This window comes from Aricia agestis, chromosome 9 (assembly GCF_905147365.1).
Source record: "Aricia agestis chromosome 9, ilAriAges1.1, whole genome shotgun sequence".
NCBI classification, from domain to species: Eukaryota; Metazoa; Arthropoda; class Insecta; order Lepidoptera; family Lycaenidae; genus Aricia; species Aricia agestis.
Window position 1 is genome coordinate 10,687,887 of NC_056414.1, and position 15,254 is coordinate 10,703,140.

At 34.3% G+C, this 15,254-nt stretch overlaps 2 protein-coding genes across 2 annotated transcripts; one reads left to right on the forward strand and one right to left on the reverse strand.

Annotated features, from left to right (window-relative positions):
- Positions 1 to 1,410: 1,410 nt before the first annotated feature.
- Positions 1,411 to 7,171, forward strand: LOC121730533 (GPI ethanolamine phosphate transferase 1). Its single transcript, XM_042119620.1, has 12 exons — positions 1,411 to 1,683; positions 1,785 to 2,240; positions 2,414 to 2,544; positions 2,617 to 2,822; positions 2,960 to 3,443; positions 3,554 to 3,729; positions 3,949 to 4,136; positions 4,327 to 4,544; positions 4,845 to 5,038; positions 5,252 to 5,353; positions 5,550 to 5,741; positions 6,876 to 7,171. Exons 1-12 carry the CDS (start codon positions 1,487 to 1,489, stop codon positions 7,116 to 7,118), a joined length of 2,787 nt encoding a protein of 928 aa, XP_041975554.1. The 5' UTR covers positions 1,411 to 1,486; the 3' UTR covers positions 7,119 to 7,171.
- Positions 7,172 to 11,610: 4,439 nt separating this feature from the next.
- On the reverse strand, positions 11,611 to 12,681 carry LOC121730670 (methyltransferase-like 26). Its single transcript, XM_042119814.1, has 2 exons — positions 12,475 to 12,681; positions 11,611 to 12,387 (listed from the first exon to the last, which is right to left on the reverse strand). Exons 1-2 carry the CDS (start codon positions 12,579 to 12,581, stop codon positions 11,751 to 11,753), a joined length of 744 nt encoding a protein of 247 aa, XP_041975748.1. The 5' UTR covers positions 12,582 to 12,681; the 3' UTR covers positions 11,611 to 11,750.
- Positions 12,682 to 15,254: the final 2,573 nt, after the last annotated feature.

Genomic DNA, 15,254 nt, shown 5'->3' on the forward strand with positions numbered 1-15,254 from the left:
AACTTTCTAAATGCTATTCCACTTGACTACATTTAGTTATTAAATCATTAATAATTAATGGGAACAAATATAATGACCACCAAAAAATGCACTGGTACCCTAAACTTGTTTACCAAAAAAAAAAGATAATTAACACCAAAAAAATAAAGTCTAAAATTGCAATACTACCAACTATTTAAGTCATGACAACACTTCAAATTGTAATCGAACACCGAATATAGTAAATGATCACCAAATAAAGTAAATGATCACCAAATATAGTAAATGACTACCAAATATAGTAAATGATCACCAAATATAGTAAATGATCACTAAATATAGTAAATGATTACCAAATATAGTAAATGATCACCAAATCCTTGTGAGCAAATCAATGCGATATTTCTGTCCAAATGAATCACTACTATTGACAAAACATGTAAGCATATTATTAACAAAATAGTCGGCCAAGTGTGAGTCGGACATGGAGGGTTCCGTACCATTATAGAACAAAATTATACCTAAAATTGTGTTTTTGTATGGGAGCCCCTTTTAAAGTATTTTATTATTATTATTATTACCCAATTATTGAAGTTAACATGATATAATCAAGGCCTTTGTGAAAATATCAACGTGCCTACCGGTTGCCATTATTGATATCGAGCAAAAAAGGCCAAAAATAACGTTTGTTGTATGGGAGCCCCTAAAAGGAGCGAGATAATAAATATTTGGTAATCATTTCACATTATAATGCCAGTATAATGTGGGTGATCATTTACTAATTTTGGTGATCATTTTACTTTAAAATGCTAGTATAATGTTGGTGATCATTTACTAATTTTGGTGATCATTTACTTATTTTGGTAATCATTTACTATTTTTGGCTTTAAGATGTTAAATCTTTGGTTATCATTTTACATTAAAATGGTGGTCTGTATTTTGGTGATCGTTTACTATTTTTGTCTGTGAAATGTTACTATTTCTGGTGATCAGTTAATTATAAGCCATAATTAATTAGACGTCTAAATTTAAGCACTTATTCCATCTTACTAAATTTAGACGTCTAAATGATTCAGTAACTAAATGTAGTCAAGTGGAATAGCATTTAGAAAGTTACTAAATGCTATTCCACTTGACTAAATTTAGTTACTAAATTATTTAGACGTCTAAATTTAGTAAAGTGGAATACCTAAGTGCTTGTGTAAGTGTAAGGTGGAATAAGCGCAGCTTTTTAAAAAATTGACCATAGACAAAGTATGTCAATTTTGAAGTTGACAATTGACACAACAGTTGACATCATGGACCATGGTTGACACTTGACATTCTGATACTGGCGACCAACTGGCGACTCACAAAGGAGCCATTAATAAAAAAGAAGAAGAAGAAGAATACACTTGACATTTTTGTACAGTTTGTATTTTGCAAGTATTTTGGTATTTTGTGTTTCTTTGAAATAGTGATCGTTGAATTAGTATTTCTTTGTAAAAGTAGTTCTTTTCTTTTAGCTATGTTTATTCTTGGTTTGGTGATACATATTACGTTTTTATTTTCTATATTTGACATATATTTTAAGTCCCCAATAGTGAATGATGTTGTACCGTACCGCCCTCATCATGATGCTGTATCAGAAAGATTAGTTCTTATTGTAGTAGACGGTTTAAGGGCTGAGTCTTTTACCAATTACACCACCATGCCTTATCTTAGGTAAACTGTTTGAACTAAAAAAAACTTATCTTTTTTTTACCTATGTAGATATTATAATAAAAGAAAAAAGTGTGCTTACCTTACTACCTGCTTTTTTATAGGTCCATAGCCAATTCACTTGGTAGGTGGGGTATTTCAAATACACGAGTACCGACAGAATCACGACCAGGTCATGTTGCAATAATTGCTGGATTCTATGAGGATCCTTCCGCAGTAGCAAAGGGCTGGAAAGAGAATCCAGTAGATTTTGACAATCTATTCAATCAAAGTCTTTACACTTGGTGCTGGGGAGCTTTCGATATAGTTGATATTTTCACAAAGGGCAATATAGATAATCATATATTTGTAGACAAGTTTGATCCATATGATCAATCATTTAGTTCTAATAAAAACACAACTCTGCTTGATGATTGGGTGTTTACAAGAGTAAAGGACTTATTTGATAAGTCCCATGCTGATCCTGGACTGTATGAGCGGTTGCATAAGGACAAAATTATATTTTTTCTTCACTTACTTGGTACTGACACTTCAGGGCACACACATAAGCCAAAGACAGCGTAAGTTTTATTTTGCAATGTTATAATTTCTTGAACAATGTTTGGGCATCTATATAATTGTTTACTAGCATACAAAATATTAAAACTGATATAGGTGCTCTTCTTGTAAATTTTGTGATTATTTTTTTAAATAAAATACTTATCTACCAAACATGATATTTAATATTTTACAGAGACTTTTTGACAACAATAAAGTTTGTTGATGAAAATATTAAAGAAATAGAAAATAAAATATCTACATACTTTAATAATGATGGCAAAACAACATTTCTTGTGACTTCAGACCATGGAATGACAGATTGGGGTAATTTATTTTCTTTTATTTACTGTTGTTTGAAAAACATTCCGAAACATCTGTAAAAAATATGAATTTCAGGATCACATGGTACTGGAGATCATCATGAAACCCAAACTCCATATGTGCTATGGGGTGCAGGTGTCAAACAAGTAACACAAGACAACATTGAAAATGATCCTGAGAATTATTTAATGTCCCTTACTCATAGAGTTGATATCAACCAAGCTGATCTTACACCCCTGATGGCCAGTTTCCTTTCAATCCCAGTACCTGTGAACTCAATTGTAAGTTCATTTTTTTAAACCACTATTTTATTATACCACTTTTTGTTTCATTAACAGTTTGTTATTTAAGAAATACATCTTAATTCTTAATGTTAACATGTTGTTGTGTTGTTAACATGTTGTTAATTTTGTTTCAGGGGAAACTAGTGCCAGGCTTGCTTGACATGTCATTGGCAAACAAAGCTAAGGCCATATACAGTAATAGCCGGCAATTGCTATCACAATATAACAAGAAACGACTCGATGTTGAGGCTAATGCTATTTCCTTTTTATATCAGCCGTACAAACCATTGGATGCAGCAAAAGTTACTGAAATAACAGAATTTACTGAAAAGCTTTTACATAAAGAAGAATATGAAAATCTTATTAGTTTTAGTAATGAAATAGCTGAGCTAAGTTTGAAAGGACTGGATTATTATCACAATTATTATCAGAGACCGCTGTTATTAACTATTACCTTGTCTTTTATTGGATGGATATTATATTTGCTGAGATTCATACTTGAACAGACCTTAGACTTTGATGATGAAAAAATTATAAACAGAAGTAGTAGAATATTGGAGAGGTATATAAAAAGCTTGCTATTGCTTCTATCAGCAAGCTCATTGACAATAATCTGTGGTAAGTATTTTTGAATTTACTCAAGCTTAATTTTTACTTGTGAAATTTTGTTTCTACTGGAATTTTTATTCTTTTATGAGGTCACTATACATAATTATTATTAATTTTAGTACAGAAGCTACCATTGCAGTATTATATTTATTTTCTTTTGCCACTTTTGCTATTGTGGTATGCTTTAATACCAATAAATATTTGGGTTAAAACTTGGAAGAAGATGGAACATCAAGAGAATTGGTTCACATTATGTATAGAGGCTATATCTTACACTTCTGGGTCAATATTATTGGTAAGTTAGTGTTTTAAAAAATATATAATAATACCCTTAAATAAAGTTAAGTAATTTGATCGGATAATATCCAGAAGGGGCAAATATTTCTGCATTATTTAATTTGTAAATTTAAATAGCTACTACAATTATTTGTTTGTTCCGTTACCAAATATTGTTATTGATTTGCTCCTTTTGGACTACATTTGGAGAGCTATAAATATAATTTGGGATTTTTAGGGGATGTCCTTTACACATAGGTGGCTTCTTAGCATTCCCCTATTAGGTATGGGCTTGTGGCCATTTTTTTCATCCTACAAACATCTACTAACAAAGCCGTTGTGTTTTGCATGGACTATGGGATGTGTGTTTTTAAGTATGTTTTCATTTATGCCAGTTGTTGGCAAGCAGGTGACTATAGAGTTGGTGTAAGTATTATTATTGTAAATATATTTTTGTTTATGTAGTTTACATTAGTATGGAATTGGCTAGGGGTTCATTATAATATGTATTATGAAAAATGTTGATGCATCATCAGTACATTACAAGGCTTCCTACAGATTCACTGTCCCTGATAAATTCTTTTGACTGGTTCAATAGATGTAATTTTTTTTTCAGAATTGCAGCTGGTTTGTTGTGGTGTATACCAGTGTGTGCAGGTGTTTATTTATTACATAATCACACAAGAAGTTGGGAATCAAGAGAAATACTAATCTGTGGTGTGCAAATATGCCTTCTACTATTATGTTTGTACACAATAAATACTCAGTCAACACATTTCAAAGATAAACTTCCTATATCTGAGCTTTTACAAACTTTGTGTTGGATTATATCAGGTAGATTTTCTTTTACTTCATCCATGTTTTACTTATATAATATTTTACACAGCCCGTGATGTATGTCCATAAAGAAATTACCTGAAACCAAATATTTTGTTATAATTAAAAGTCTGTTAAAAGTCTAGCTATATCTAATTGCTGGACCCTGTCTCTTTCTCTTACATAAATGCAAAACTTGACACAATTTTCGTATAGAAAAAGAAGTACTTAAAAGCCTCCATGTATTTTCTATTAATAATAATTGATTATTATAGGTACTTACTGTAAATTCTAACCGAATGTTATATCTTTTTTCAGCAGTAATACCTATACTGCCTCTCCTGTACTCAAAGAAGATATTAAATCGCCTACTGGGTATTAATATGTCTATCCTGATGTTCTATCTGCTTTTGTCTGTATCACACGAAGGACTGTTCATGGTTACTCTTATTCTAAGTGTCAACTGTTGGATGTTGATTGAATTTAAACTGTTGGATTTAGAAAAAGTTAAGGTTGGTTGACACTTTGGCATTTTAGAGCCATGCTGGTTGGCAAGCATGCGCATGGGCTTTATAAATTACAGTTGATGTTAAATTTTAATTTTAAACCATTGTAATGCTTTAAAAAGTCTAATTTCTCGTGATTAACCAAATCATCATGATTCTAAAACAAATGGTGGGTATGGCTGTAAAATATTAATCATTATATTTCTTTCATTATTCCAGATTCATCAAGCAACATTTGGTACAGATAATGAGAATGAGAAAAGTCTAACACACATAGAAAGAAGTGTAAGCAGTCACGACTTTAGACGAGCATTCTTTTTTGTATCCTTTTTAAACTCAATGTAAAATCGTTTCCATGAAAGTAAATTATAAAGAAATCAGCCGACACTCTGATTTGCATTCGTTTATCACCAGTAGATGTTGCCAAGTGTGGTCTCACCTTTAGCGATATACGAATCTATGTCGCTACTCGCTAGTTCAGCTTAATTCCATAAAAATATCCTTAACACCAATGCAGACTTTATACATAATTCTAGCGTACTTCGGAACAGGGAATATAGCATCTTTGAACTCTTTCGAAGTGAGATGGGTGATCTGCTTCACGACCTCATACAAGCCGTTTATTATAACGACGCTGATATTGTCGAAGACTTTAGCGCCGTTCCTCAGTGTTGCCTGCAGTTTTAGAGGTATTCAGCAATTGACGAAGGTAATTAATACATATTTTAAGCCTCTGCCTCAAAATGACTTCATATTTTATAGTAGGGGAGGTAGTGCTATCGTTTGCTAAGTCATTTCATACCGACCAAATTTTTGTCCAGCGGTAGCTTAATATTTATCAATCAATATAATCAGCGTCAGTCGCCGCACCCGTGGTGGGATGTTAACTGAGAGTATTTCAAAGTTGTAAAAAAAATAATTGCGAAAAGTGATTTTATACCGAATGAAATTTTTATGGATGATTATTGAAGTCATGCTTAACCAAAAATGCACCGTCAGCCGTATCGCAGACGGGGGATTTAACGTCAGTCGCGTTACTGAACTATGTTAAAAAAATTAAAATATAAAGTCATTTCATACCGTACAAAATTTATACAGGTGAATGTTGATACCTTTTTAATAATAAAGACCACCGTCAGTCGTTAATATGCGGGTGGAAAGCCCGTCAGCCAGCGATATCAGCTATGACCAATATAGCCCTACTTCGCGCTCAATGTATCCTAGGGCGTCGCGTAGACAACATTTTCACCTGCAAATATTCAGCTGACGGCGATTTTCGTTTGAATTAATCATAAAATTGTCTCATATAGCAATTTTAAGTAATTAATTCGATAGTCAATATTTGTGAAGAAGAATTATGTACATTTTACTTTAAAAGCACCATCTGTTATTATATACTAAAACTAAAATAGCACCTACCAAACCTAAACGTGTATAATCTAGATATGACCTTTATTGGGTGCGAATTGGGATTATTTTAATGTCAATTCAATACGATTTCCAACAACAACTTTGAGATACTCTCAATTTTTACATGCAGTAGCTGACGACCAAAACTCTTATGTATTAATAGAATAGTATTATTGTCACGATTTTCGCTCGGTATGAAATGACTTTTTAAAATGAGCGCGACCTCCCCTACTATTATAACTGCAAGTTTCGAAGCTCAAGGTCTTAGGGTTAATTCACACTAAAACGATGATGAGACGCTGTGCAGCGATGTAAAATAGCGTGACAGAATATGCGTCGCCAAATCGCACCTCTTCTCGTTCCGGTGTTAACCGTTCAGGAGTTGAATATGCCATATAAGAAAGCATATTTAATAATTCCTTTCTATTTTCAGGCTCCAGTTGGATATTTGAATATGATAGTGCTAATATACTCCAACATAATGGGTCTTCATCTTCTGTACCATGTCAAGAACGTTGGAAGTTGGCTCGACATTGGAATGTCGATATCCCAATACGTTATTGTGCAAGTGATCACATTATTCATTGTATTAATAAGTCAAATCGCAAGATGGTTATGCGAAATTGAAGTGAAAAATGTTACGAGGATATTTGAAAACCGAAAAAAGAATGTTTAAGTTTAAGCAATTTGAAGACTTTTTTACATTTTTAATATAAAAGATAAAACTTACATAATGTCTTTTATTTACCAACTTATCTACTATCCCTCATGTCACCACACCACTATAACAAAATCCTGGCATACCATGAGGTCTGTTAAATGTACCGGTCGAGTGGGTTGACATGAGTGAGTCACATAGTAGCCAGTAGTGTATATTTCTTGTACTTGAAGTTCAGACGGACGTAAACGAAAGCGATGTAGCCGCATAATAATAATAATAGCTCCCACACCGGTTTCGGTGAGGGTGGCCGGTTTCATTGAAACCAGGCCAGCTACGCAGGTGTAATTTTTATAGTGCCCAAGTGTGTGCGCAGTACGCAAGAACACTCTATTCCTTTACTCTCATAACCCAGTGGGACGGAAGACCGACACGACCGGCGAGAGATCAGGCGCAGGACCGACTTTTTACATGCCCATTCGACGCATGGATCATCTTGTCAGACAATCAGGTGATCAGCCTGCATTGTCCTAACCGAACTTGGAAATAACATGTTTCCAACGCGGGAATCGAACCCACGACCTCCGAGTCAAGAGCCGCGCTCTATACCACTAGACCACGGAGCCGCATCATACATAGGTGACAAACCCAATAGTTTTGTCAATAATTGTCTGTTGCTCTGATCGAGCGAAAAAGATGGTCCACAATCGGCAGGGCCGGATTTATATTTTTTATGAGTATAGGACACTTTAATTTTGCCGCCCCTATGTACGAACTTATCCGCCATCATAGGACGCTGCCGCCCCCCCTAGGACGCCATAGGCTCAAAACACACCGGAATGGCAGAGGCGAGGCGAGCAGTTTCAGTGTCATATGATTTTAAACTTTATCTTCATTATTGTAATTTGTAATACATAGTATCGCTTGAGAAATATCTACGGGCGGCCGTAGATTTCTCAAGCGATACGTATTACAATAATGAAGGTAAAGTTTAAAATCATATTATGACACTGAAACTGCTCGCCTCGCCTCTGCCATTCCGGTGTAGATCGGCCCATAGGACGTTTCCGCCCATAGGCCGTGGCACTATGCCCTATAGTATAGATCAGGGGTTCCCAATCTTTTTCAGCCTGCGGCGTAGTTACACGTCACAATATTTTGTCACGGCGGCGCCCTACTCTACCTAGCTATTAGAAAAAAATACATAAATAAACATCTTTAATGATTTTAGTTAGGTGAAGGTAATTTGTTATTGGTATTGGTGATGGAGGATCGACTCACGGCGCCCCTCTTGCCTTTCCACGGCGCACCAGGGCGCCGCGGCACACATTTTGGGAACCCCTGGTATAGACTATAGAGCAGCGGTAGGCAACAGGCGGACCGCGGTCTGTTTGCGGACCGCGAAAGGTTGAATCTCGGACCGCGAAATATTCTAATGTATTTTATACCAAGTATCAATTAATACATAGATCAAAGCGCACGGAGTGCGCGGCCAAGTTCCAGCAGGCCGCGCGCATGCCGTGCACTATTTACACGAACCGTTTAGACGCACTTTTGGCCCCCCCTGTAGCTCAGTGTCTATTGCGAGTGCAAAGACAAAATTAAACCTACGTAGTTATATACTAGTACTAAGACCAAATTTAATAGATATAGCTTCGGTAGATCCTGAAATATCTCCCTGTGAAAATAGCTAATTTTGGCACTCACTCACTGACCGGTAATCAAAACCTCTAGGCCACTTCCAATTGTTATGAAATTTGGCACACAGGTCGTGTGTTATATGTATATTAACAAAACATTGAGAAATTTAAGATATCGGTCAAGCGTGAGTCGGTTCACCAACAAACCTAAGAGGCCACTTCCGATTGTCCTAGCGTTATGAAATTTGGCACGCAGGTCATGTGTTATAAGTAGATAAAAAAAAAATGAGAAATTTGAGAAATCGGTCAAGCGTGAGTCGGTTCATCTACGAACTTTAGATACTGCACTTCCAATTTTCCTAACATCATGAAATTTGACACTTAAGTCGTGTGTTATATTATGTAGATTAATAAAAAAATTAAGAAGAAATCGGTCAAGCGCGAGTCGGCTCCTCTACGAACTATAGGTAAAAATTCTTATACGCCAGTGATACAATGAGAATACGATGAGGGTGGGACTTGGGAGGATTGGTTTAAAATATTGTCATCATGTATAATGCATACTGTATAGGCTGTAGCTTATTAATCCTTCGATCGCGGATTCTTGGAAATCTATTGTTTACGCGGTCGAATTCGACTGCTTGGGAGTTGATATAGGTTAAATAAATACTGTTTACTTGAAAATTTCGCTTCTATAGAATATAGTTTAACAAATACAACTAGCACCATATTATAATATGGAAGGTATTGTTTAAGTCGGGTGTGGCACAAAAAGAAAAAAATAGGTATAATTTCGTGAAAAAAAGTATTGAAATCCCACTAAAAACATACCTGTTAAAATGGGGCCAAGTTCCTATGGGCAAATTTTTGGTCTAAAAAAGAGTTGAAAACCAATCCAATGCGAAGCTTAGATGCGCTTCATCGATCGTTATCATTTTCATCAACAGCCTGATCCATAATACTTCTAAATTTGAACTTGGCAGGTTTTCGTGCTATACGTAACTCTTGATTAATTCATAATTATATTCAAAGCCAAGTTCAAATTAGAAGTATTATGGATCAGGCTGTTGATGAAAATGATAACGATCGATGAAGCGCATCTAAGCTTGGCATTGGATTGGATTTCAACTCTTTTTTAGACCAAAAATTTGCCCATAGGAACTTGGCCCCATTTTAACAGGTATGTTTTTGGTGGGATAAGGTATACGTATACCTTTATTAATTAAAATAATAGTTTTAAGCTACATAAAGGACAAGTGTTTTTTTTCTGGACCGCGTTAAAATTTTCCCACAGTATTCGGACCCCACCTAAAATTACCAGCCGACCCATGCTATAGAGTATAGGGCCTATACTGTCTATATATTACATAAATCCAGATCGGACAATCAGTCCATAACTTTCATGTATCAAAGTCGTTTGGATTAGCGTTTGTTTCAGAGACGCAATGCATCGCTATTCGCTGCATTACGATATCGTATTAAAATAAGGAATGGATTATGTGAACTGTATTTAGCTCCAAAGTGCAACACTGCTCTAGCAAAGAAACATGTAGCTACTTATCTTTTTAGTTCAATTTTGTATCAATCAACATGGTCTGTAGTCTGCTCATAAGTGATTAATTATGAGCAGACTGCAGACCTAAGATCATAAGTCTTCAGTATTTATGCTCGAAAATGGTCAATTATTTCACACAAAACTTGTGATATGTCATTGATGGACAATATTGGAATGTATTAATTTTTATTATTCAAACAGAAATACTTAAACCTAAAAAGTATACAGCTTGAATATTTATTAAATATCATACATATACTTTTTCGATAAATATTATTGATTGCTATTAAAGAAGAATGCATTAATTTTGTATTATTTCTTTATTATTTAAACTCATTTGTCTATTTCTATTGCACAAGCAAAACTAGTAAAATGTATAAAAACAGAAACATACTTAAAAATACAGTACCTATGCTTGGATGGTAAAAACATTGGAAGTCAGTCTCACAGCAAAACTTATTGTTATAGAAGATCCAGTTAGCAACTTGACAATAGCTACTACTTATGAATGCCACTAACCATTTTAGAATATTTTTATTACACATAATATTAAACATTATTGCCATAGAATTATCATACATATTTTGTGATGCAAAATACAACCAAGTAAAATGTCAGCTAATAATAATTAACAATGTTAGCAGCTGGGTACCATGCTCCATGGCTGCTAATGTTGTTACAAAGTCTACTAAATAAAGTCTAGACATCAGATAAAGAAATATTTGGCCATAGGTCTGCTTGTCTCATTCTACCATAGGGTAAAGGCCGATTTTCTCTCTTACCTGGTGACTGGATTTAGGACATAAAACATTGATTTCAATTTTCTCTATTTTCAGTATGTATTATAATACTATGGTCAAAGTATTGTCAGGCAGAAAAATGCTAAAATTATTTTGTACAGTTTGAACTTACTCAAGAAAACTTATTTGTTGTAAAAATGTAAGACATATAATATATAAAAATTTTCATAACCTTATTTGAATAATAAACATTGCTTTCACATTTTATGTAAGTTAGTAAAATTATTAAGAAAACAAAGGTCCAAATCTACCCAGCATTGACAGAAATGATATGGTTGCTACTTGCTACATGCTAGAAACTTCACTTTATTTATATTATGATTTATGATATTGTCACCAAAAGAAAGTTATAAGCAAAAATATTATAAGTTTTTTTAGAATGTGGTTGTTATTCACATCAACATTGAACTCTTTCTCATAACTTCTGTGTCTTTTGAGATTGTCTTTTAGGTGACAATAATTATGAAAAGTTTTTCTATTTGTAACCATTTCGTCGATGTCCAAGCTGGGTTTTAAGTATAAATAAAGGACCCTTAAAGTTAAAAATGCAAAGTATTTGAATCTGCAAAAGAGAGTAGATATTGGTTAAAGCTAATTATTATTAGAGAAATGTTCCAAAATATCACAGTTAATATATTCTTATTCAGCCACTAACTCAATTCTTTTTCCAAATTAATGTTAAATTATTAGAAGGCATTTCCACAGTGTCTATGAGACAGAGGTCATTTTGGTCACCTAATTTTATTAGATCGTTGATATCTCTCAGTCCCCACAACGGGTTTCTATATTTCAAAGAAGCATCAAACTCTACATTACTTTGTGGTGATATTTTGCCATCCTTAGCATACGGTCCATAGGTAATTAGTAAAGCTTCAGGTTTTAAATACTTGCCAGCGTTCTCAAACAATCCAATGGTACATTCATACGGACTTATGTGGATCATGTTAGCGTTGTACATGTAATCAATTGTATTTTCCAAGAAGCCAAAATGTGACAGTGGTGTTGAAATATCGACTAATATCGGCTGCAGTATGTTTTTCGTCGGGCACGAGCTAGCGTAAATCGAGATACTCCCAAAGAGACTTTTGTCAAATTCAGTTGGCTGAAACTTTACACCAGGAAAATGAGGCGCAAAATGAGCTACGTGCTGACCAGATCCTGAAGAGATTTCGACAAACAAAGGGCTCTCGTCTTCAATTTCGTCGAAATCGCAAATTATGAATCTTTTCAGAACTTGTAAAATAGGTTCTTTGTTTCTATTTGCCGCTGGATATATCAGTTTCTCGTTATTTCTGTAACAAGTGATAAATGAACTTAGGCTTAGGAGTTGTAATATAATCAAAGTAATATAGAGAATCATTTTATATTAATCAGCTTACGCATTATTGTCGCTAACGGCGGTGGATTTATCGTTTGATTCCGACATTGATCTTATATACAAAATATATCGTAAATTCTTACAAAACCGTCGATATATAGTAATCATATAAGGTATACTCTTTAGAATATTGAATTCAATAATTGTGTATCACAAAACAAGCACAAAACTTATTTGTAATGATCAATGAAAAAATTCGACTGCAAAAACCATATTTTTAATGTACCTATTTTCTTCTTCTTCTTCTTCTTTTAAAAATGGCCGACTCAGTGAGTTGCCAATGTCAGAGTGGCTCGAAAGACTTTGCTCTATGTAGTGAAGGTCTGGTGAAGTAACAAGTGTACGGTTATGGTACGGTTACCTATTTTTACTTTATGTATTTTTACTTTATCCGCTGTCAAATGTCAACGCCAGTCGCCAGCGGCCAGCAGGGACAGAAAACGTTATCAAAAATTTACCGATTTACCAAAACATTAGTTCCGTTATCGTTACTTACAAATGAGGGATTTTCCTATATTTTTAATTTGATTGTCAAAAAGTTTCCATTTTAGTAACTAGATGGCGTATAGGTAGACAACTATCGGTAATACCAGGGAATACCATCAATAATTGCTACAAAACTGGGCAAAATAATGTAAAACTTGATACATTTCAACTTGAAAAAGACGCAATAATATTCCAATGAATAGGATAATACAGTTATTATAACGATGTTTTAGCTAAAATTCACGGAAGAAATAGCCCTATTTACCGAAATTCACACCAAATGTCACAGGAATTATACATTTTGGTTTTGACAACATCTTACCTGCACTTGTGCAAGATAACCAATATTTAATGGCTAATATTTGACCAATAATGAATATCAAAAATCCAAATAACACAATTTGGGAAAAAATAATAAAAACCACACCAACAATAAAAAGTAGAAGAAGTTTGAAAGTGACATACCCGCCAAAACTCTTTCACTTATCAAGTTTCAGTTTGACAAGTTTTTGTTATAACAGCGTGTTCCTAAACTATTACCAGTGTACTGGCCTAATCGCTTAGGCCAATGATCGCTTAGGTTTAAGATATTTTGATTTATGTCACACTTGACAGTACACTGATATTTTTTGGAAACACAACCCAAATGTAGTCAGTGATGCCAACCTGCAGATAATTTCAGATCGGTGAGGAACCAATAGAAAATCTAGAAGTGTCTATCCTTACGCCATCTAGTTAAGATTGTTAAAATTAAATTTAAAAAATATAAATGAAAATCCCTCATTACCGCTACTTTTTTGGTATCGTTAAAAAGTATCGATACTTTTTACCGGTAATTTATCGTTATTTCTTAACGTTACCATTGCTCTACGCGCGACGTTGCCAGACCTCTGTGGTGGCAACGTCGCGCCTCGCAAGTCGCACAACGTATATGTCAATACGCTTATTCTATGGACTCGCGTACTGCATCGGGATTCGGGACACTCGTCGTCGTCACTCACCGTACTGCGAGTGCAAACACGGGACAAGGAACTTGTAACACAGATTTCTTAGCTGTTGAACGTTTGTAAAGCAAAAAGTTTGTTTCTTTTTGTTTTGAGAGTAATCTATATCTATAAAATTGCATGTCCTGACGGTTAAAACTATTAAAGTTACAGCCACGAAATTTTGTGATTAGGGTTGTTTTATAAAGTAAAAACTTACTAAGAAATGAATTTTGGAAACTTTGACCCGAAGGGGGTGAAATAGGGGTTGAAAATGTGTATGAAAGTCCATCATTTCTTGAGCTACCAACTTGAAACTTTATTTTTGGGCTACTGATTAAAAATGAATGGATATGTATTTAAGCGTTTTTGAAAATTCTACCCCAAAGGGGGTGAAAATGGGGTTGAACGTTTGAATGAAAATCCGTTATTTCGTGAGTTAGAAATATGAAACTTTATTTTTGGGTTACTGATTAAAATTAAATGGATATGTGTTTAAACATTTCTGGAAATCCTACCCCCAAGGGGGTGAAATAAGGGTTGAAAGTTTGAATGAAAGTTCGTCATTTCCTAAGTTAGAAACATCAAACTTTATTATTGGGTTACTGATTAAAATTGAATGGATATATTATCTATACTAGCTGTTGCCCGCAACTTCGTCCGCGTGAATGTATGTTATTAAAATCGAGATTTAGAAAATTGAACACCCATCTACGACTATTTTATTTGGATATCGTATGCGACATCAGATTTACATTATAGGTTGTCTAGCATTGTAATTCTTTCGTCTTGGCAGAAAAAACTCTCCCAGAGAACCGTTTTTAGGGTTCCGTACCCAAAGGGTAAAAACGGGACCCTATTACTAAGACTTCGTTGTCTGTCCGTCTGTTTGTCTCCAGCTCTAGCTCTAGCTAACTCTAGCTATAACGGTTCTCGGGTGAATCTACTCAAAATGTTATTTTAGGCCAAAAATTGTGTTTTTTAAAAAACCCTTAAATATTGCTCTGAATGTTTCTGGTGTTAAAAGACACCGAAATAGAATTCCCTTTCTGTAAGAGTCACGAAAAAAAATTAAATAATTTAAGAAATATTTAATATTAAGTAAAAACTGTTGTTCATCACAATGACAAAATTTGTGGAAAATGACGTGTTTACTTAGAATAATGACAATTTGTTGAGAATAATGATTATTTTAAAAATCTTATCCATATTCGTGCTGATTATTATTATTATTATTATAAACGCCTCCGTGGTGCAGTGGTCCAGAGCGTGACTCTTGACTCAGAGGTTTGATTCCCGCGTTGGAAACATA

Excerpts from the sequence above, each read along its gene's own strand:
- LOC121730533 (XM_042119620.1), top strand. The coding sequence starts at position 1,487 with ATGTTTATTCTTGGTTTGGTGATACATATTACGTTTTTATTTTCTATA. Across the intron at positions 2,241-2,413 it reads ACACATAAGCCAAAGACAGC|AGACTTTTTGACAACAATAA; the intron begins GTAAGTTTTATT and ends AATATTTTACAG. Across the intron at positions 5,039-5,251 it reads TGGATTTAGAAAAAGTTAAG|ATTCATCAAGCAACATTTGG; the intron begins GTTGGTTGACAC and ends TCATTATTCCAG.
- LOC121730670 (XM_042119814.1), bottom strand. The coding sequence starts at position 12,581 with ATGATTACTATATATCGACGGTTTTGTAAGAATTTACGATATATTTTG. Across the intron at positions 12,388-12,474 it reads GCCGTTAGCGACAATAATGC|AAATAACGAGAAACTGATAT; the intron begins GTAAGCTGATTA and ends CACTTGTTACAG.